This window comes from Myiozetetes cayanensis, unplaced genomic scaffold, assembly GCF_022539395.1.
Source record: "Myiozetetes cayanensis isolate MyiCay16 unplaced genomic scaffold, myiCay2020 scf222, whole genome shotgun sequence".
NCBI classification, from domain to species: Eukaryota; Metazoa; Chordata; class Aves; order Passeriformes; family Tyrannidae; genus Myiozetetes; species Myiozetetes cayanensis.
In genome coordinates, this window is record NW_026087437.1 from 15,079 (window position 1) to 38,153 (window position 23,075).

The window sequence follows — 23,075 nt, forward strand, 5'->3', positions numbered from 1 at the left end:
CAACGGGTCACATTTCACAGCTGCTATCGTCCAGAAGTGGGCCAGAGATGAAGGAATCCAGTGGGTATTCCGCACACCTTGCTATCCACTATACACCTTATTATCCACAGGCAAATGGCATAGTGGAACAAACAAATGGCCTGCTTAAATGCTTTTTAAAGCCTCAAAAGTCCCATTGGACTGGACAATTGTGGGACACCGTAAGACTGGTGAACAATCGATGGGGATCAGCATCGTGCTGTCATCCTGACTTTTCCTGAGCCTTCTTGCAGCCCCTGACTGGACAGCTACAACGGGCTTCTACATCCAGGCCTTTCTGGAATGGAGGGGAGAAGCAGCAGAAGCTGAAGCAGAGCCTTGTATGGCTCAGCTTCCAGAATGGAGGGAAGTCAGTCCTTTGTGGTCTGCTGCAAAGATGGCCCAGCTCACAAGCTCAAGTTTTGCTGCTAGAGGATGCTACTTTGGGCTTGCTGGAGCCCATTCCCTACCAGTGCATGGCCCTGCATTGCTCTTGGATCAAGTGTTCTGGACACGTGGGAACACGTGTGCCCTGTGTCCATGCGAGAGCAGCAACTGGCAGAAGATGTCTGCTGCCAGCATTGTCTGGGCTGCTCCTTCAGTGGGGTGGCACCTTCATCAGAGACACAGAACAGGTTTGGATCCCAGAATCCTCCCTATCCCCTTCACTTCTCCCCAGTGCCCTGGATATCAGCTGGGAGTCGCAGCCACACACACAGCACCTAGAGCTTTGAACATCAGACTGGGCAGCTTTTATTTTGCAGAAAGCAAAAAAAAAGTCCAAATAACACAAGGAAACTTGACAGGATCTGTTACCACTCTAATCTTCCTGTGAAATTGAGCAACTGATGGTGGTTTGGTGCTGCAGGTCATCGCTTGCATGAGAAAATCATTCCCGCCAGGAGAAACTGCTTCTGCCTTCTGACAGATGCCGAGCCCTGCCACCAATTGCTCCAGCTGCTGCTCCCAAGAACTCCCTGCAAGAGCACAGAGATCAGTGCCTGTTGGCTTTGGCTGCCCTGGGGCAGAGAAGTCCCCTGGGGGCACAGCTCTTTGGGGCAGGAGATGGGCACCAGCCCTACCAGGACTCGGGGTGGTGGAAGGTCTCCCTGGGTGAGGACTTACCAGAGCTGCTGATTTTGATGCAGCCCCGGCCAAAGGGGTCAGAGCAGCATTGGTGCCCTTGCCCTCACATTCCTTCTGTGTGTCCCAACCCCACGTTTGGGACAGCCACCAACCGGGACATCTCCCAAAGAGCCCGTGCCAGCTTCTGTGGAGGCCCTGTGCCCTTCCCGCTGCAGCTGCATCGGCAGCAGAGGGGGCTCTTTCTGCTGCAGCAGTGGGCCGGCACAGCAGGGAGGCTTTGCTTAGTTTTTGAGCTGTGCCTAAAGTTCATGTGCAGCTGTCTTAGATACTTTGGCGAAGGGACTCCTTCCGTCCTGGGTCAGGTTGGCTGGGCTGGGGGAGGCCCCAGGGCAGGTGGCAGGGTGTCACAGGGCCCTTTGTGACACGGTGGGCATCGCCGAGGGGATGGAACAGGGCCCTTTGTGACACGGGATGATATAAATACTGGTGTTGATGTGGCAACACCTCAGTGCTCCTCGGAGCATGCGACGGGACAGACGGGACAGAGCGGTGCTGTGCGGAGTCCCCACACAGACAACTCTTTCCTTGCTGACCGGAGCGTTTTTGGCGGTTTTTCGTTAGCGCGAGTGTTCTCGAGGACAGACCGTGGGACTTGGTGACCCAAAGCTCTTGTGAGGTGTCTCCAGTCCCTGCGGCAGGTGCCCTCGAGGCCGTGCTCTGGGGCTTCGTGCCCCGGAAATTTTCGCTGGCGTCTCCATTCCCTGCAGCAGTGCCCTCGAGGCCCGACTGTAGGATGGCCGAGAGACGCTTCAGCCTGGCCAGGCTGCTCAAGAGGAAACAAAAGAAGGCAGGCCCTGGGCCTGCCCCAACAGAGCAGCCTGAAGAGATGGAGCAGCCCCAGCCCCTGCAGGAAGGTGAGTGGCAAAGCTGGGCTGGGCCATAGGGCTGGTGGCTGCAGCCAGATGGGCATCATTCCATGCCATCCCATCCTCTGTGGACACGGCCAGGGATCGGGAAGGAGGAAGAGGGCCAGTGGCTGATCCCCAGCAGCTCCATGCACTGGGCATTCCGGGGCTGGCCCTGCCTGTGGAGCGCAGGGCTGGGCTGTGTTCTCCAGGCTGTCCCGCAGCCCCTCAGCTCTGACAGCGCTTGCTCTTTGCCAGATCCAGGCCGGCACAGGACACAACAGCAGGACCGTGCCCGTGGCCACTTCTGCAGGGCAGTACAGGTACCTGCAGTGTGTCACAGGGCCTTTTGTGGCACAGTGGGCATCACCAATGGGATGGACTGGGGCAGGGTGTCACAGGGCCCTTTGTGACATGTGATGCCATCGTCCCCTGCTCAGCCTGGCACTGCTGTCAGAGCTCTCCATGACACATCCCTCTCTTCCCTGCCCTTTGTTCTCCTGCAGGCCTTCCTGACATCCTGGAGGCGTAGAGGGGCCAGGATCACACCAGCTGTGGTCGTGGCACAGCCGGACCCCACGCCGAGTGAGCTCAAACCAGAGCCTGATGTCGGCACCGTGTCGACTGATGGCAGAGCCAACGGTGACAGTGCGGTTACTGATGAGGTGACAAACTCCAGCACCGCGCTGCCAGAGCTCACCACAGAGGCTGAGGGTGCAACGGCTGAGGATAACGCAGACACTGACAGCACATGCATTGAGTGCCTGCCTGATGCTGCCAGTGTCGAGGATCTCTGGGAGGAAGTCGTCTCTGCTGAGGTAAGCAGCCTGTGGGCAGGCATTGTGTGGGCCCTCAAGTTGAGTCTGCTGGGCCCCTTTAGCATTTGAGGGCAACACAGAGTGGTGGGAAGGGAAAGAGTTCTCAGGGAACAGTGGGCAAGTTACTCACTCTGGCCACTCTGCCATGTGCCCCCTCCAGGCTAGAGAGTAGGACTTGGTGACCCAGAGCTTTTCAAAGACATCTCAGTTCCTGTGGCAGGTGCTCTCGAGGCCAGACCATGGGAACTGATGGGCTGCACAGTTCCCAAGTCTTCTGTTGCAGGAACCTTCAAGACTGCAAGAGTTGGTGATGCAGAGCTTTTTTGTGCCATGTCTACTGCAGGCAGCCATGGAGCCAGCCAGAGATATGGAGCAGAGACCCCCCCGAGTGCCCAAGCTGGCCTGGGTAGAGGAGGAGGAGCAGGAAATCCCTGGGCCTGCCCCAGCCCAGCAGCCTGAAGAGGTGGAGCAGTCCCAGCCCCTGCAGGAAGGTGAGTGGCAGAGCTGGGCCACAGGGCTGGTGGCTGCAGCCAGATGGGCCTTCTCCCATCCCATCCTTTGTGGACATGCCCAGAGATAGGGAGGGGGAAGAGGGCCCAGGGCTGATCCCCCAGCAGCTCCATGCACTGGGCATCCCGGGGCTGGCCCTGCCATGGAGCGCAGGGCTGGGCTGTGTTCTCCAGGCTGTCCCGCAGCCCCTCAGCTCTGACCGTGCTCGCTCTTTGCCAGATGCAGACCGGGACAGCATTGCAGACACCCCCAGCGGGCCCTCTCAGAGCGAGAATTATGCTCCCACTGGGGATGTTTCTGAGGAGAATGGTGTCTCTGATGCAAAGCAAGTAAGCAGCCTGTGGCCAGGGCTCAAGCCACCCTAGGCTTGTGTGGCCCCTCAAGCCAGCTCCCCTGGGCCCACTCAGCCTTTGAGGCCAGCACCGTGTGGTGGGAAGGGCAGCACTTGTTGGGGAAGCTGGGCAAGTTGGCAACTCTTCCCCATGCCTCCTCCAGGTGCCAGCCTTCGTGAGGAACATGCAGCAGGCACTGAAAGGCAACGGCAGTCCAGAAGAGGAGCTGCTCACGCAGTTTCTGAGAGTGACCAAGGCATACCCTGCTGATGTTGTGGTCACCCTCCTGCGCTGTGCCCCTCCTGTGACAGGTACAGGACCCCCTGCCTTTGGGGCTTGGGGCTCACCAGTCTTTAGAGCCCCTCACCCTGTCCATCCCATCCCACGTGGTCTGCCAGAGGGATGGGGAGTTCCAGGAACCCCTGGCCCCTCTGTTTCCCAGTCCTGCCGTGTCAGCCCCGATCCTGCTGCCAGGCTCCCTCCCTGCTCCTCAAGGCCCTTTTGTCAGCACCCCCTGACACACAACTCTGGCCCCGCAGAGCTGCTGCCAGCATGTGGAGGACCATCGCCTCGTCGGGAATGGCACTGAAGAAGGTGCTGCCAGAGTTGCTTTGTGTGATGGAGGACTGGCCATTGCACAGCACGTCCACCTCCAATGGGGACAACACGCCTGTCTTTGCTCTGGCTGTGAGTTCCTGCAATGGGCTTTGGTTCCTTCCCAGGTCACCTCTCCAGTGGGTCTCCTTCCTCCCCAACACTGCATCTTCCTGCCTCAGGCACGGGGTTGGGAATGTAGGTTAGGGCCAGGTTCAGGGGCACCAGGCCAGGGACTCCCCCTGCATCTTCCCTGGGGTCTCCCTCCTATGCTCGAGGCCCTGCCACATGGACATCTGGGCACTGAGAGCTGGTCTGGGTGGTTTATCTTTTGCAGGCAACCAGGGTGATCTGGGAGATCCTCCAGATGATCCGGTGCCCAGGGCCATTGGTGGAGTACTCCCCCCATCTCCTCGTGGCTCTGCTCTTCCAAATTCTTGTCAGCACAGAGCAGATGCCAGAGGAGGTCGACACCTTCTGGAGGGGATGCCAGGAGCAACAGAACCTTCCCACCAAGCCCAGCAGGTGCTCCATCCCAGTCCTCCTGTGCCTTCCATGCCCTTGGGGCTGGGTCAGGGCTCCCAGCATGACCTGGCCTTTGCTCTGCACACAGGTTTGCAGTGGTGACCATAAAGGCCCTGCTTTGCCATCTCAAATGTGAGGATGTGGTGTTTTCAATGGAACGCAAGTGTGGCTGGGACACGCTCCTCAGGCCTGACACCCACCACTACGCAGTGGGTCTGCTGGCCAGGTGAGACCCCCTTGTCCCCGCTGCCCCTGTCATTTCTGCCTGTGCACGGGGCACCCCCACAGTGCCTGGGCCAGAGGGCCTTGTCACCCAGGGATGGCTGAGCAGAGTGGAAAAGGCTGGGAGGGGCGGGGGCACAGGAGGAGCCGCCTCCCAGAGTGTCCTTGTCCCCTCCTGAGCTGGTGGGGAAAGGCCGGGCCTCTGTGAATCCATCCCAGCAGAGGTTTTACCCACCCGGCTCAGGTTGATGGTGCCTTTTTCCCCCTGCCAGGGAGATCCGCCGTGTCTCCAGCCCCTTGTGTTCCTGGATCACATTCCACCTGCTGGAGCTGCAGGGCAGGGAGGAGCCCCGCTTGGAACTCCCCACTGTGGCATTCCTTGTGGAGGTGAGCCTGATGGCGAGCGCTGCCTCGCTCTCTTGGAGGGCCCAGCCCTGCTCAGGTCTGGGCTCCTGCTGACCAGGCACCCCCTCACTGCTCCGTGCCTTTCAGGTCCTGGACTGGGTGGACGTGAGTGAATGGGGAGACAGCCTTGTGCAGATGCTTTCAAGGCACCTCCGGAGCGAGTGCCCAGAGAGGCGTCGCCTGGCACTCAGAGCTCTTGTGGTGCTGAGCAAGGATCCTGCGATGGTGAGCAGGGGGTAGGGGCTGAAGCCGTGTGGGCAGTGTGGGGCTGGGCAACACAGTCCCTTGGGCTGGGCTTTGGGAGCTGTGGCAGCTGCTCCCAGCTCTGCTGCCTCCCTGTTCAGCTGCCCCAGTCCCTCAGGACAGGCCTTTGGCCTCCGGGCCCGCGGCAGCACCCAGGGCTGCCCCGCCGGAACGGAGTTGGCTCTGCAGCCGTTCATGGCTTCACAGCACAGCCTTGTGTTCCTCCCAGGCTGACGGTGTGTGGACTCTGACACAAAGCCTCACGCAGCCTACTGTGGGATGCAGATGAAGAGCTGGTCAGGATGGCTCTCTCTGTATTCCTCAATGAAGTTCGGGGCAGACACACCCCAATCTCCACCCTCACTGCCCAGGAGCTGGCTGAGGCACTCCCAACACTCTTTGGCTACGTAAGGCTCTGTGCCCCCCACCACAGGCACTGGGTGCTGTCGGGAAACTGTGGCCTGTGCATTTGCAGGCCTGTGCCCCAGTGGGCCTGGAGCAGCCAGCGCTGAGGTCTTTTCTTCTTCCTTTCCATCAGGAGAACATCCGTGTGCAACTGCTCTCCGTTCGCCTCTTCCGTAAGGTCTTGAAGTTGGTAGCGGAGGAGGGAAAACAAGAGCTGCAGACACACGTGATCCCGAGCCTGATCCCACTCTTCTTCCTCTCGAATGATGAGAACGAGGATCTGGCAGACGTGAGGACTTTCTGGATTCTGGTGTCCCCGTGGGAGGGGGCTGGGCTGTCTCCTGCCCTGGTGCCTGCTGGGCTCCCGCATCCTTGTGGCCTTGGTGCAAGGACACGGGTCCTGTGGCCTGGGCTGCGGTGCCATGTCCTGCTCCCTGTTGCTCTGCAGGCCTCTTGGGAAGCGCTGATTCGTGCTTTCAGGTTCCTGAGGAGAAGGCATCTCAAGAACCTGCTGGAGGCGGACAAGCCCTGGTGGTTCTGCGACTGCCTGGTAAGGATGGCCATGAAGGCCCAGCCCCAGTCTTGAACAGCCCCAGACCCCGATGCCCCGAGTGTGGGGCTGGCACTGTGCCCCTGCCCACTGCTGCAGCCCCTGTGGGACAGCAGCCTGCGCCCCAGCCGCTGCTGCCTTCCCTGGGGCGTGCGGGCTCCTCTGCAGCTCCTGTGCCCCCGAGCCAGGGTGCCGCTGGAGCCCCGGCCCAGCTGGGCTGTGGGGCAGGGCGGCCAGTGCTGGGCGCAGGCAGCGCCCGGCCAAGGGGCAGAGCCCCAGCCAACCATTCCCTCTGTGCCCTGGTGCTCTCTGCAGGTGGAAAGCGAGAAGGAAAGAGTGGTGGAATTCATGTGGCAAGCTCTGCCATACGTGGAGAGCCCGCAGGAGCCCCTGAAAGAGATTGCCCTCAGGTTCATAGGTGAGCCACAAGGTCCCTGCCCACCCCACTGCAGCTCGGCCCCATCCCCGGCTGCTGCAGCGGCAGCAGATGCGGCCAGGGCTGTGCTGGGGAGCTCCGAGTGCCCTGGCGGTGCTGCCACCCTTTGCCAGCCCAGCCCTGGGGCATCCCCAGGCGGGAAGGGCCCGGGTTCAGCCCTGCCAGGGCAGGAGGATGTGTGGTCAGGCTGGCAGTGCCACTGTGGGGGAGCTGTGACAGCACTGGGGCCCTGACAGGATCTGTGTTCCCAGGGATTGCTGCCAAGTACCTGAGAAAGGGGGAGGAGGAGGATGAGTTCATCACAGAGGTCATCACTGAGGGTGAGTGCGGGCAGTGGGCTGTCAGTGGGGGCTGGTGGAGGAGCACAGACCCTGGGCAGGGAGCTGTAATCCTGCCCCAAGTGAGGAGGGCTCTGTTCCCTGCATGTACAGAGCAGAGAGAGATTTCAGGGGCATGAGGGGTGTTGGTGGCCAGCACCTTCTGGCTGATCCCATTGGACCCATCTCCCTCCTGGCCATGGCAAGAGCTGGGTGGGATGGCCCTGGCAGGAGGAGCTCCTCAGGGCCCTGCAGATGCAGGCTCTGATCTTGGCTCTGTCCTTTTCTCTTCCAGCCCTTCAAGGCATGACTGCTGACAGCCCTGCCATCACAAAGCGGGCAGCTGAAACCATGAAAATCATCCAGGATTTCCAGAAATGAAAACCAAAACCCGCACTGAAACCGCAATCTAAATCCACCAGATTGCGATAGCCTACGTTCCTCTCTGTTCCAGCCCTGAGGAACGAGCAAGGACATCAGAGTCAGCATTGCAGGCCTGTCAGTTCCAAACTGTACATGATAAGAACTGGACAGACAGTTCCCTACTCCAGATTGCAGCAGCTCCAAGAGTGGCTATGGAGAGGAAAATGGCTCTTCTCTGCAAGGACTGCCTTTTACACCAGCGAGGGAATATCAAATACATCTCTACATCTTATCAAAGACAGAGACTCGAAGTTTTTTTGAGTGCCTGGTGTCCATAGAGGGGAAGAGGGGAAGAAGGGCCCTTGTGCTCAGCAAGACTTGCCCAGGTGTGCAGTGGGGAGGGCGAAGTGCCCCAAAGGCCCTTGGCCTTGGGGGGTTCTGCTGGAGCCTCAACGCTTGCAGCAGAGCGGATGGGCAGAACCTGGAGCTGTGGGGATCCCTGAGAAGCTGGTGCTTGGAGGTGGCCACACGGCCTGTCCCAGCCAGGAAGCAGCACGTGTGGCCTGCCCGTGTGCTGCTGTGTGGATTGCTGAGGGCTGGGAGGTGCCTGCGGAGCCGGCTCCTGTGGAGCTCCTTCAGGGCTGCGCCGCTGCCGGGCAGGTTGGCGGGGCTGGGGGAGACCCTGGGGGGACGGGGCGCTGCTGTCTGAGCGGCTCCGCGCCACAGCCCCCAGCAGCAGGCTGTGCACAGGAGAGCAGCACCCACAGCGCCTGCGCCTCCTCAGCCAGGCACCCACACCAGCCAGGATGCCAAAAGTGGGGATGCTGTGGGCACAATTGCATGGGCTTTGGCCAAAGGCTTCAGGAAAAGTGGCCACAAGGGCTTTCTATTGACTGCCCAGCCTCACAGCAGCGCTTGGCAGCTTCAGGGGCAGCCTGTCATCCTGACTGACTTCCACGACTGTGCCTGAGGGCAGACTCACCTGCCACACTCAGGCGTCCCACAGCGGTGGCACTGCTGCCATTCTTAGAGACTGGGATGGGACATGAGCCTTGGGGTGCAGCTGCTGAACCTCTCCTCCATGCAGGCACCTCAAAAACACATGCATGGGCTTCTGAACTCTAAATCCAGGCCTTTCTGGAAGGGAAGGAAGAAGCAGCAGAAGTTGAAGTAGAGCCTCATATGGCTCAGCTTCCAGGATGGAGGGAAGTCAGTCCTTTGGGGTCTGCTGTGAAGATGGCCCAGTTTATGAGCAAATGGGAAAACAAAGGCAGAACCCACGACCACCCTGGCTTAAGAGCAAGTTTTGAGTGTGCTTGGAAGCAAAGGAAGAAGCAGCACACACTGCCTGAGACACAGACACGTGCCCATCCCACCTTAGGGAGCGCTGCCAGGCAGTGCCTGGAGACTGTGGCCAGGTCTGGTCCCCAGAGTTCAGGAATTGCAGCCTCTGCATCCGACACAGTCAGAAATCAAACCAAAGGAGGCCAGAGGGAGGGGACCGTTCCAGTCTGTCTTGGACATTGCTGCAGAACAGCCACCGCTTCTTCCTCCACCTGCATCTGGGGTCTGCTGACACCAGAGCCACCCAGGTTGTGCTCTTGTGCCCAGAGGCTGTTCAGAGCAGGCAGGAAAAATGCTCCGTGCACAGCAGAGAGTCCTGGACGTTGCTCACTAGAGCACCCTGCGGGAACAGGGATCTGGTGTCGGGGTTTGCTGCCGGGCCTGAAGGCAGGAGTTCAGGGATCAGAAGATGGCAGCAGCCAGGCTGTGTCTGCAGAGGGCCTGGGGCTGGGAGTCTGAACCTACACCTGGAAACACACTTGGAGCTGTAGTGCCTGTTCTACAAGGAACACAAGGAATTCAGCCTTGCCAGCGTTTCTTGAGTGTGTGTTGGTGTTCCCCAAGTAAACTACAGGTTTAAGTAATTGCCTCTGGAGGCAAGGGACTTGCTCCTCGAGGAAAGTGCTTCCCAAAGAGTTCCACTGAGGTTGGTACAAATGTCTCCCTTTGGCTCTCCGTGTCCTTTCACTACTTGTGGCCTGTTGTGTTTTGTAGAGGGGCAGGGGAAGGGGGAAGCCTGTAAAGAGCAGGCTTGGGTTCTGCCTGTACCTGCAAAGACAGAATTACCATGGAATCATGGAATAGTTTGGGTTTAGCAGGGACCTTAAAGACCATCTCGTTTCAACTCCCTGCCATGGGCAGCGAGGGACGCCTTCCACTAGACCATGTTCCTCTGAGCCCTGTGCAACAAGGCCTTGGACACCTCCACAGATGGGTGTCCACACCTCTGTGCAACCTGTGCCAGGGCCTCACCATCCTTACAGGGAAGAATTTCTTCCTAATGTCCAATCTGAACCTCAATCTGAATCTCAGTTTAAAGCCATTCCCACTTGTCCTGGCACTGTATGCTCTTGGCAAACTTCAGTCTGAATTTGTGAATCTGAAAGATGGATGATCTGGAGCAGAAGACTGAAAAAGCTGAAGTTCTTTTTGGCTGACAGGGAAAACCTGGTAGGTTTGCACTAAATGGTGAAGCAGGAAGGGTTAATCGAAACACTTTGACTGTAAACCCACAAGAGCCCCCCTTACCCCCTGTATTTCGTTTAATGTAAGTTGTACTTTTACAAGAAGGCTATGTTCTGTATTAAGAGCATTAGACCTTAAAGGAACCACAACAAACACTAGACAAAGAACTCAACACACATAAATCTCATCCAGAGGAGCCAAGGTAGACATTTGAATAGGTAAAGTAGGCCTAGAGCCAAAGGTCTCTTCAAGCCTGGACGATCAGGACACGAGAACAATGGATAGAACAAAAGGTCACGGATGTCACCCGAGGAAGATGAGTAAAATGCAGACCCCAGGATGAAGGCAGGCAGGAACTCCCACCATAATATTCCTCAAAATAGAGATCACGCCTCAGTCTCCACCCCGACTCCACCTGCTATGAATATTGTAATCTAATGATGCAATAATATGAATATGCATGTGATTATGTTGTAATCATGATTAGAAACTGTATAAATTGCTTGTTTTTACTGAACCACTTCGGAGCTTTTTTGTCCAGCCTGAGCTGGAAGCTACCCCGGTGTCGTTAATCATTCAATAAATACCTGCTGTTTATAGGCTCAAAATTCTACCTTTAAGCAGTTTTTTTTTTAAAGCTGCCTTTTTTTGGGCATCAATGGTATCCTTTCAAATTTCCCCAGGGGAGGATCTGGGCCTGTGACTACAGAACCCTGAGAAAGGAAAAAATTAGCAGACATCTCAGGGTGGGGATGATTTATTTTAAGCGACAGTGGTGTGGCAGAGTGATGCAAACTGTGACTTACAAAGTTTATTTCTTACCACCCGCTTCCTTTTCAAAGCAGTAAGAGCTGAAGGGTGGGGAAAGGAGGGGTGGAAGAAGTTTGGGTTCTCTGGAGCTGATGAACTGCAAGTGGTCCTGATGGCACAGAGATCTGAGCCTCACAGAGATGCTGTTATGTGTTCTTCCTGGGAAGCAAGAGAATAAAGGAAGGGAAACTTGGGGAACTGCACTGTATCTGTTGGAGGATTTCTGGTAACCTGAAGATGTGAGATCTGCACCCTCATTAGATTTGGTGTAGTTAGTTGATTGATGAATAAGTTAATTTTTAAAACAAAACCCCAGGCAGTGGGTTTTGGGTATTTCCCTGAAGAGGAGATCAGTGAATGCCTGTTTGGCTTTGCCAAGGGAGCAAACCAGACCTGATCAGTGGAAGCAGGCTAGAGATGTAATGTGGTTAAGGGGCTTTTCTCCCTTAACAGTGAAATCTATTGAGAACTTATTCTAGTGGTAGAGCTGTAACTGTGTTTTCTGTAGATGTGCTGTGACACAATCCGTGCTGCTGGACTTGGTGTGGAACATGGTGCATGCCAGAAGAGGAGATAAGCCACTGGCTGTGGGATTTTATGGGGTTTTTGATGCCAAGCAGTTTATTCCTCCTTAGGGTACATCAAAACTCTTTTCTTACCTTTGGGATCTGAGTGTAGGTGCTCTCATAATCAGAGACCACAGATGACTGGCCAGTCCCATGGTATCACCTCTGTAATTGAATGTTGCTCCAATATCAAGAAAAGTATCTTTGGGTGGTAATATGAACACACCACTGTATCACTAAAAGTATTGTTTGTAAGATCTACTCTAAATTTGATTTCCTCAACTACTGGCTTTTCCTGGATGTTTCTAAGTGTGGTCTCAGCAGATGTTTATCCATGTGCTCGTGGAAGTGAAAATGTACATTCCCTACTCATTTGCCTCTTCCTGGTATTGATTAAACTTGGGGGGTTTTCTGGATTGTTGTGAAATGAAGACAAGATAAAATACAATTAAAATTTAGTTATGTTAGTAAAATTTACCTATGTTAAGTGTGACTTTGCAAAATTGTAACTGCTTGAAAGAAGGTTGCTGCCCTAACTGTGGGCAATTAAGATAAAGCTAGCTTACCTAAACAAAAGGGACTGTCAGGGAAAGCAGAAAGACTTCCAGCATGTAGGATTGCAAGGGAGACAAAAGAGGGGTGGGGGAAACCTAAGCTGTTTGAAGCGATAAAACTTTAGGTAACTACTCTATGGTAGTAAGAATAGGAGTTAGGTAACCAAATGTCTATTTAGATAAGGCAGACTTTGTAAAGAGTGTACGTGATAGATAATTTTGAAACTCACTCCTTCAAATGTGTAAAAAGCTGTTTTGTTTCCTTAGTGGGTGGAATACACGGGGTGGGGCAAAAACCTCTGCATCTCCCCGGCCGCAATAAAAGTGTGCTTTGCACACAGTAGGAGGATTTCTTTGGGTCGCTCCGCAGCGCAGGGCCCTTCAGCCCCGGCCCCGCTCCAGCCGCGCGTTGCGCGGGGAGTCCGCGCTGGAGCGCACGGCGGAGCCGGGCAGCGGGACGCGCTCGTGGCTCGGGAGCAGCGGCAGCCGCGTGGGGATCCGGATGGCCCTGCCCGCCGCCACGGCCGCCCGTCACCCCTCACTGCCACCCGCGGCCCCTCAGCCCGCCCGCGTCCCGTCAGCGGCCCCGCCGCTCCGGCCGCCCCCGCCCCTCAGCCCGGCCCGGCCGCGCTCGGCCCTGCCCGCTCGGCCCTCTGGCGGCCGCGGCCGGAGCGGGGGTCGGGCCGCGCTACCCCCCGGCCCTGGCCCGGGCTCGGGGTCGCTCCTGCTGTTCCCCACATCGCCCCCGGGCCCTTCGGTGTCCGCCCTCCTTTCGAACGCCGAGCCCCGAGCGCTTCCCCTTCAGTTCCCCGGGGGCCGCTCGGCCGCCGGTGGGGTCAGTCTGGCTCTGGCCAGGGGTGCGTGCTCTGAGCTGGGAGGCAGCGAGAAAGGCGCCAACACTGCAGAGGGAGCCTGCAGCAAATCTCACCGTTTGCTAAACGGGGCGGTTACCAAGTAAAATCCATTGTTTTGTTGTCGGGTTTTACATAAATCTGCTCTCCTGCATCCCTGCTCCTGGCCAAAGGGCTCAGGGATTCGGTTTCACAGAATCACGGAATTGTCGGGGCTGGAAGGGACTTGTGGAGATCATCCAGTTCAACCCTCTGCCAAGCAGGGTCACCTGGAGCAGGTGACACAGGAACGCGTCCAGGTGGGTTTGGAATGTATGCAGAGAGGAGACTCCACACCCTCCCTGGGCACCTGTTCAGTGCTCTGCCACCTTCACCGAAAATCAGCTCTCCCTCCTGCTGGGGAAGCGCCGGTGAGCACAGGTGCCCTTCCAAGGGCTCCAGGCAGACCCAAAGGGATGCAGGACACGACATCCTCTCCCCACGCAGAGGGATTGCCAGTGCAATATTGATGTTCACCGTGGGCACAGCTCATCAGGACCACTGACATTCCTTTGCCCAGCCAGGACAGCCTGCCCAGGTGAAAGGGCTCCAAGCACCAAGACCCTGTGGGGAGTTCAGATGAGCAAGTCAGTTTTAGAAACTTTCCTTCCTTTCTTTTTTTTTCTTTTCCTCCCATTGGTGAAATGAAGTGCAATATCAAAATTGCATAATGCAGTGAAGCCACATTAGCCATGGTCTTGTTAATCACTGACTCGCACGATTCATGTTGAACAAAGGTAATCCTGTACAGAGGGGAAATCACAGGAGAGACAAACGGACAGTTTGAAATGCAAAAGGATAGCTGCAGTTAAAGCCTTGCTGAATCGTGGTTTAGTAACACCTTAATCTGTTGGCCTACTGGAAAATGCAATATGGAAATGCCAACAATATATTTATATGCAAGAAGATATTACAGCTGAGAAAATTATCTTGTAAAGCAACTACCTCAGTTACCTTAGAAAGAAGCTGGAATTTAATATGCTAGTCAACATGACATTTAGAAAACATTAATATAAAAGGGCATATAACACATGGAATATGGAAAGTGGTTTTTGAATTTCCAGATATTAAATATAATTACTCTGTAAATGTGTTCAACAATCACAAATGTTTAAGTATCTCTAACTATATTTGTTTGGAATGTGAACACAAACCAAACCTAAAGGTTAAATATTTGCTCGTCACATTTATTGATGAATTTTCTCAGTTGGAGTATTTTAATTAAAAAGAATCTACCAATCTCATCATGTCTATTCTCCAGACTACCATTCTTCCTTCCCTCAGAGATGACTAGTCCCTGTGGTCATTAAAAATAGCTTTTGAATTCATTCTGGAGCTGTATCAAAATCTCAGTGATTGCCTTAAGATTCCTTTCAATTTCTACTGAACAATTCTTAATCCCCAAAGCTCTCTTTTACTGCATGTACTAAGTGTGCCACATGATAGGGTCACATCCTCATTGTGATGTCTAGAGACTTCTTGATCCCTCCAATTGTATTTTACTTAAATACAAAGAGATCAGATTTGAGCAACAACCTTTCAGAATGTTTTTCTGGACTAGCAGAACATTTCATAGTAATAAGTATTAAGATGTGCCTCCAACTCAGAGGTTTTAAGATCTAGAGGGACAACCACATGGTCTGACCTCCTCTAACACTCATCAGCAAATTTGGCATCAGGTCCACAGTTTCTGACTTACACTGTGTCTCAAAGGTATTCAGCCTTGGCTTAAGGAGTGACTGAACAGAGAATCCCCCCTGTCTATGGGTGTGCTGTTCAAGGGTTGATTACAGGTTAAAATTTGCACTTTGCTTCTCTGTCATCTCAGTTTCCAGAGACTGGCTTCTGTTGTACCTAACACATCGAATAGTTGCCTCCTATGATAACAATCATTCCTCAGTGAATACAACTAATGCTCCCTGATCCAGTCACAGCTTAACTTGGAGCCACATTTCTCCTATTTTAAATGAAATCTCATCCTTCTCAAAATGTGGGTAGCCTATAAGTAGTACTCGTCTTGCAAATGTCATATAAAGGGGGCCCCGTTTAATATTCCCTTCTGAAATCAAGTCTGAAGTTTGTTTGGGTGTAGCACCACTTCTCACAGCTCGAGTACAAATGCCTTGGTCTGGGTGCAGCACAAGCCTGACCCATGGGAAGGGCTGTCAGTGGGGTGTGGTCCAAGACAGTGAACACCAGAGCAGATGGTGTGGTGCACCTCTGATTCCCATTTCAAAAATCTGTGCCCTGCAGAGTCTCCTGCTTCCACTCTCTGAAGCTGGACTGACACAACAACAGGGCCATTGACAGGTGGGCACCATTTTAGATCCCAGTTCAGCAAGATACAAAACCACCTCCTTCACACTCAGCACGTTAATCCTGTTCACTTCACGTCCTGCAGAGACGTTCAGAATACCACAGCTCTCCCTGAGCTCGTTGGCAAGGTCATCCTAATCATTTTGCAATAATGATCTCCTATATTTCTTTGGAAAATAATGCAATTTACAGATGTACTTTATGCCTGTAAAACTCTTTATAACTTTTTCATTCCCCCCCCGCCCCAGCTCTACTCAGTTTCTTCCATTTACACAAACACGAGAGAGTTCAGCATTTCCAAAACCAAGCCACCTCACAATGAAGACTTGAGGTTAATTTATTTGAGATGAAAAATTCTCTTCTCCTAAAATGTGCATACACTTCTGCCCCCTCACTGGCACTCTAAGGTTCTCAAGCCCTCTCCAGCTATTTTCTAGAACAAGACACTTAATCTGTTATCAGAGTTTCTCCTACTGCTTCTTTTTCATACTTACAGATTGTTTGATGCAGTGGTGTTCTTTAGGAACTATTTTTCTCCAGTCTCAACTGCTATATCTGCAAATGAAACAGAAAAAGATGTCTGCCCATTTTCTTTTCACGTTCTCTCTCTAGTGTGTGAAAATTTGAGAGCTTGTCCTTAACAAACGTTATCTGGCTCCCGATCCAACAAAGCACTTATGCTTAAAGATGCTATGAAAAGATGTTTTGAATTGATTCAAGGTGTTATTTCTAGGCATCAGATAATAGGAGACATCCAGTAAGGAATATACAATATACCAGACTGTCAGGATTTTGCAATGCATGTGATGATAAAGCACACATTTTGCAGTCTTCTGAATGAGAGATTATATGGATGCATGGTCAATGCCCTGAGCACAGGTGAACTACATAACTTGTCTGTTCATTAGATTATTTTCCTCAATAATATTTCCTCTACCCCAGGTGCTGAACATACCCTGCTACTTCCTACCACCTTGGAGTGTGTCATGAATACCTCAAAAATTTTTAAAATACCATAACTAGGAAGGGATTTTATGTAAAGCTATTGAAAGGATGTCATAATATAACTGCTCTACATTTTAAAGTGCATGTGTTTTAATGTCCGCTCTTTCTACTCGCTGTAAAGTAGAAATGGAAATTTAAAAATCTAGGGGTTAATGCAGACTTTGTATTCCATATCCTCAATTATTCTTTCTTCACTCAGAGAATCTGTTTTTTTCCCCCCTGATTGATCAAAGAGCTCCCCGTTGGTTATGTCAGCACAGCACATGCAGCACATGCCAGGAATTGCTGGCAGCACGTCACGGACTGACAGAGTGCGAGACCTTTCCGAAATTTCTGAAGCTGTGGGTAGGATTCTTTCCCAGCAATTGTAAAAGGCATTTTAGGAGTAAGTGCTAACAGACCTCACCAGAGCAGTTGAACTTCAAAACTTTATCTTTTATTCAAAAGTCTGAGCTCCAAGAAAGGGAGAGGAGGGGGAATTACCCACAGAAAAAGAAATTCAAAATTACTGTTCAGATTTGAAACTTGAATAGAATGGGGCAGAGAGACTTCTTGCCTGTCTTGCCTAGCCAGACAGGATTTTCACACCACATGCATACATACCCCCAAAATAATAAGGATTCAGAGGAACTTCTGAAGGACAGGAAATATCCATGGGAAATTAAAGAAATGCCATCAATAGAGCTGTGCTGATTAATGCTCAGATGAGGATATAGCTGAAGGAACTGAAAAAGAATTTCACTCAAACTTAGTTTTGCTGCACACAGTGTCATACTACCTCTAATATATCTTTTTTCTTTCTTTAATCTGCATACTACTTAATCAACCATTTTAGGGAATTGCTAGGAAGAGATAAAAATATCTTTCCTTACTATAATATAACTGATTGAAAGAGTTGAAAGGGCCCCATTTGAGGCTGATATATTTTTATATGGTTTTGTAAGCTTAGCTCTTCTTTTTTTTTAACCTCAAAAATGGAAAAAAATTGGCTTGTAACTAAGAGGAGTAAACTTTCTCCTGAAAGCAAGAAAATTGTTACCAAAGAAGAGAAACATGGAAAAGAATGGAATTACTGCCACAGCTTAAAGTAAATACTCTCCCAAGTCAAACTCAATCATATTTGTAGTCAATATTTTAATGAGTCATCAGTTTGAAGGAGCTTCAGAATTACATTTTTATATTCCTCTTACCAGCCTTCTCTTTTCCAGTCTGAGCACTGTCAGCACCTCTCCTCATATGCACGTCAGGTGCTGAAAACCCTTAATAACCTTTTGAGTCCCTTTGTAGATCAATCCATTATGTCCTTGTACGACCGAGCCCAGAACTAGGACACAGAACTCCAGCTGTGATCCCATGAGTGCCGAGCAGAGGGGAAGGATCACCTCCCGTGATCCGATAGCAGCTCTCCTATCAGAGCCCAGTCTTCCTAATGAAACCTTCCACAGTATGAAGGTCAGGAAGATTAAAATCTCTGAAGTATCAAATGCTCTCCCTCCTCCCAGTTAGCAGCAATTTTTCTTACTGAAATGATGAACAAAATATCCCCACAGAAAAAAACCCCACCAGATTGACAGTTATGAGGGAGTGGGAAACTGGAAATTAGAAACAACTTGGAAACAGGAATTTCTTCTGACCCAGTTGGTTTACAGCTCAGATCCCCCAGTATTCAACCTTTCACAGAAAAGGTACAGAAAATACTGTTCCAGAAAACATGCAGCAAATGCAAGGAACATAGTTGTAGCATCTCACTGGTTTTTTAACTTGTGAAGTTGCATTTTAAATTCCTGTTAATCCGTGATATGAGTTTAGCTTTAATGGTGATTTAGTAAGAGAACAGCACCATCAAGGTGCTGCCAATTTAATTAACCATACAAGGTCAGGTGACATGCCCTCAGGGCTTTTCCAGTAGAAAAGAGAGAAAAAACATCAGTCCTTTTTACAATAGTAAACCCAGTTTAGGGTAAGAGTTGTAAGCTCAGATAATATCCACTAGGCAAATAAAATGATGGGTGTCCAGCAGAAATTGCCTTTTCCACTGTGAGAATTCCAAGAGTAGAAAGTATAATCAGGAAAGTATAACTATGTTTAAAATATAAATTCCTTCACTATGTACTAAGCTACTCAAAGACCAAGTTCCAAGTGTCCTACCCCTCTCAGCAGCACTCCAATGCTCATCCCTCCTAGAGATATTTTGTCCACATTGTGACCCACCTTTCTTCCAGGGCCAGTCATTCCCATTTGGATCTGGATCCTGTGCTGTCCTCACAGTGCTCAGGGGCTGTGCTGCCATTGGGGTCAGTGTCATGCAGGACAGCAACAGGGGGCCTTTTGTGACACCCACTGCTGCAGGTGTGGTCAGTGTCCTGCAGGACAGCGATGGGATAGGATGGGAGCACGGAGCTGGCGAGGAGCCTCTGAGCACAGCTCAATTTTCCCTGCTTCTCTGCCTTGTGCTGCTGGGGTGTTTCCCCAAAGTTTTCCCCTTGCCCACTTCCAGCCTGTTTGTTTCACCCACAGGATGGAGAAGAGACCTCCCTGGGAGGAGGACAGGGCTCCCCAGGAGAGCAGCCCTTCAGTGGTGACCATGGTGCAGCCCCTGCAGACAGGTGAGTGAGGGGCCCTGTTGGACTGGGTGGGGCTGGGGCCCCCAGCACACCCTGTGTGACACCAGGATCACCTTTCCCCAGCACACAGGCAGCTGGCAACAAGGGGCCTGGGAGTGATACCTGAATGCTGGGGCTGCTCAGGGCTGGACAGCAGCCCCAGCACAGCCTCTCCCAAGGAGGGTGAGGGCAGAAAGGCCCCAGCTCCTGCTCTGGGCTGGCCAAAGGCAGCAATGCTGTGGGACACTGGACCTTTGCTGTCTGTCTGTCCATAGTTCCTCAGCCTGGGGCACTGAGACTTTCCCCTCCAAGCCGTGCCCCAGCCTGGCAGCTCCTCTGCTGGCACCCTCCAGCCAGGAGCCCAGGGGAAGGCTGTGCCAGGGTAGCGGGCATGGGGCTGGGCAGAGGGCAGATCTTCCTCTGCTTTCCCCTGTGACCGCACCCTGTTCAGGCCTCCCTTCTCTGCCCTCCTTTAGATGCCAGCTGGTTACCTCTGTCCAGAGAGGAACAGGAAGCCTTGGATTTCTTGCAGGCCAACAACCCCAACCAGGTAACCACAGCCAGTTGGACGGTGGCTGTGCCTGGGCAGGTGCTGGCTGGGCAGAGCTGCTGCTCCCACAGGGCACTGCACCCCAGGGCTCTGGTTCCATTGGTCGCGGGAGCGCTCCTCACGCTGCCTGCTTGTGTCTGTCCCCCAGCTGCAGGACAAGGAGCACAAGCTGCAGTTTCTGGAGAGCATCTGCACCCTGAGCAGAACTGCCGGGGACGGTGGCTGGTGCCTGGATATCTTGTGGCACAGACATGAGCTGGTGTAGAGGATCAAGGTAAGGGGACACCTGGAGCTCTGGGAAAGGGGGCAATGCTCCCTGGCACCAGCACCTGTGAGGGCAGTGCTTGAGCAGGGTGAGGGGCTGGGGGCACCAGGTGCTGGCACTGCCAGGTCCCAGTGAAGCTGTGATTGGCAGGTGCTGCTGGATGAGGAGCCCAGGACCCAGATCCACACAAGGGTGCGGCAGCTCGCCATGATCACCCTGGTGGGACTGAGGTACCTGCCCATGGATCCCAGAGACCCCTGCCCGGCACTCTGTGCCCACCTGGCCATCACTCCTGGGGACCCCTGCCCCAGCACTCTGTGCCCACCTGCACGAGGCCTCGAGGTGCTGCTCCCAGCACCAGTGTCCAACTGTGCCTTCTCTCTCTTTGCAGCTCTGTGGCCTCAGTGCTGCAGGGCAACAGAGGCCTCCTAATCTCTTGCCTCTGGAGTGTCTTTTGCCTTCCTCCAGAAGGGGAAATGTTGAGCATGGAGGCTTTTCTGTACACTCAGGTAAGTGCTGGGTGAGTTGCCAGAGTCCCCAGTCCATCTGGGCTGCTCCTGTGCTGCCCCATGAGCAGAGATCCAAGGCAGGGCAGGGTCTCACTTTGCTTTCCTACCCTCACCCTCTGTCCCTTTTCTGGGGCCCATCGACATGCTGCTGTGCCCACTGCCTGGCCCTGGGTGTCACGGGCAGTGTGGGCGTCCTGCCCTGTCGGGTTAGATCAGTGCCCCGGGGTGGGGGGCCAGCAGAAGGGCTGCCACAGCTCTCTGTCCTCCTTGCAGACACTGAGAGCCATGGACACCATTCTGGAGGCAAGGGTGCTCAACTGCCCTGCCTTCAGAGTCAACGAGGTGCTGCAGGTGAGAGAGGAGGTCTGGCCTGCACACAGAGTGGGGGTCTCAGGGCTGTTCCTCACCCTGGCAGGTGGTCCCTAGACCAGAGCCGTGCAGGCAGAGCAAGCTGTGGAGAGGGTGCCCACCTGCCCTGGGGAAGCAGGGGCTGGCACCAGGCCCTTCTGCAGCACAGTGGCTGCCCATTGTCCCAGGCCCACGAGAGACCCCAGGGGCAGGAGCCCCCGAGGCTTTGCTCGAGGTCGGAAGAAGCCTTGAGGGGCGGTGCGAGTCCGGCCCAGGAGCGGAGCCGCGCTACTGCTGCTGCTGCTGCAAGAGCAGGGGTCTGTTCCCAGGGCTCACCCGCAGCTTCTCTCTGCCCAGGTGCTGCTGGCCTTCACTGACTCTGGGACAGGACTTGCATCCTGAGCCATTTGCTGGCCAGCTGCTCCACTCTGCAGGTAAGGACCGGGCACCCTCCAGCCAGGTCATGTCCCCGTCCCTGCGCCCCGGTACGGCTGCGGATCCAAGGTGCGTGCAAGAGCAGGCTGGGCACAACTCTGGGGGCTCACCAGCCTCTGCACTGAGGGCTCTTGGTTCCTCTCTTTCCACTGGACCTCTCTGCCAGGAGCCAGCTCTGCCCCCAGCCCTGTGTGGGACAGGACTGCCCAAGCACCATGGACAGAGCCCAGGCAGCTCTCCCTGCCGGGGCTACTGCCCATCCAGGTGCTCTGGGAGACTCTGGCCCACCTCCGTCCTGCCCTTGGTACACTGTGGCTCAAAGGGCTTTGGCCCCAGCTGTCTGCCCTCAGTCCTTCAGCTTTTCTGCTGTACGCGCAGATGGAGATGCCAGTTTTTGGAAAGCTGGTAGGATGTCTCAGCCTCATGTCATCTGAGGAAGAAAAGATCAGCCCTGTGGCTCTGGATGCTCTCTGCACCCTCTTTAAATTCGTCTGTCAGCAAAAATGTAAGAGAAGCTGTGGCGGCTGCATCCCTCCCCCCAGCAACATCCCCTGATGGGTTTGCTTGTCTTCTGGGCTGTTGCAATGGACCCTTGTTGGGCTTGCGCAGGCATTGCCACATCACCAGCCCTACCTCTCCTCTGCTTCTGCCCTACACGCTCTCTCCTGTGGAGCTGAGCTGCCTCATCTGCCCTGAACAGGTCATGTCTTTGCCCTGCAGCACGCCAGCCATGGGAGCCGTCCCCCCCTCACCACGGTGTCATTGGGGCTGCATGCCCAGCTCCAGGTCCTTGGAGCTTCCTGGGCCAGGAGTACTGGTCACCCTTTAATCCACTGCCCACTCCCTCCTGTTCTAACCACCTCCTCCTCAGATATTCCTACTTCCCAAGGCTTTCAGGGTTTGGTGGCAGCTGGCACAGCTGCTGTGCCTCCCCAACGCCTCCGTGTTTCCCCGCTCTTTAGGCGCGACACTGCCAGAGGGGAATGCACAACTCCAAACATTCTGAGAAGCTCCGATCCCCTCCTTGCTGCGTTCACCCAGTGCCAGGGACTTCCTGGAGGTATTGAGCTGGCCCCTTGCTGGGACTTGGCATCTTCAGGGGATGGGTGTTAGCCAAGGGGCCCAGAATCAGCGGGGCTGCCTTCCTTCCTGACACAAGCCTTTGGGAAACACCTGGGACTTCTGAGAGGACAGACATCATCCTCACAACCATTTCAGTGTCCCCCTACTCATCAACCTACAATCAGCAGCTGGCCAGGAGCATGCTGGAGATGGTCAGGGGAGATCCTGACTGGTGGCTTATCGCGGGTGGGGTTTGTCCCCGCGATAGACCCTCGCGCACATCTTGCATAGGAGACGAGCCCCCAGATAGGTGACTCACAAAATGGCTCTTTATTAAAACAAGGTGTCAGTTTATATAGAGAGGTACATCGAAGGGTCTCGAACAAGGGTGGGATTCTTGCCAGGGGCACGAATCCTAAGGGTCAGAGATAAGGGAAAATGGAGGGATTGGCTGCAGGGATATGTCCAGCCATATAGGGAGATTTGGGAGTTAGGGAAGGAAGGGAAGGAATGGTGAGGGGCACAGATAGGGGAATTCTGCAGGGGTCTGTGGAAGCGGCGTCTTATCGCTGGATCTCAGGCGCTTCCTGCAGTTGCAGCTGTCAAAGTACCTCTAGATCAATTTCTTCCTCCGAGGTTTCTTCGTAGCCTTTCTGTATCTGTCTCCATTCTCTGTAGGCCTCTGCTGGTCCACTCCCGACATCTCCCCCTTTTCTGTTTTTGAGAACTGGGAAAGCTTGGGAAAAACTTTTAGTCATGGATTTTTTAATAAAAAAAATTAGACAGGGAAGGAAGACAAGGATGGAGAAAGTGATAATTAGAATTCTTTGATTTTCTGCTAGCAGGCTCTGAATGGCAAGAGAAGTGGCATTGGTTTCTTTGGCCATCCAGCAGGCCATGTGGG

At 53.7% G+C, this 23,075-nt stretch overlaps 1 protein-coding gene across 1 annotated transcript; it reads left to right on the top strand.

The window, feature by feature from the left end:
* The first annotated feature begins 1,897 nt into the window (after window positions 1-1,897).
* Window positions 1,898-19,817, top strand: LOC126642240 (maestro heat-like repeat-containing protein family member 6). The gene is given in 22 exon segments (XM_050319654.1): window positions 1,898-2,018; window positions 2,268-2,332; window positions 2,516-2,827; window positions 3,171-3,318; window positions 3,557-3,666; window positions 3,833-3,968; window positions 3,971-3,980; window positions 4,209-4,356; window positions 4,601-4,788; window positions 4,877-5,014; window positions 5,283-5,397; window positions 5,503-5,640; window positions 5,888-5,926; window positions 5,928-6,065; window positions 6,197-6,352; window positions 6,512-6,613; window positions 6,929-7,031; window positions 7,301-7,369; window positions 12,530-12,764; window positions 18,917-19,005; window positions 19,479-19,552; window positions 19,701-19,817. Coding segments are annotated over 22 exon segments (2,751 nt in total).
* Window positions 19,818-23,075: the final 3,258 nt, after the last annotated feature.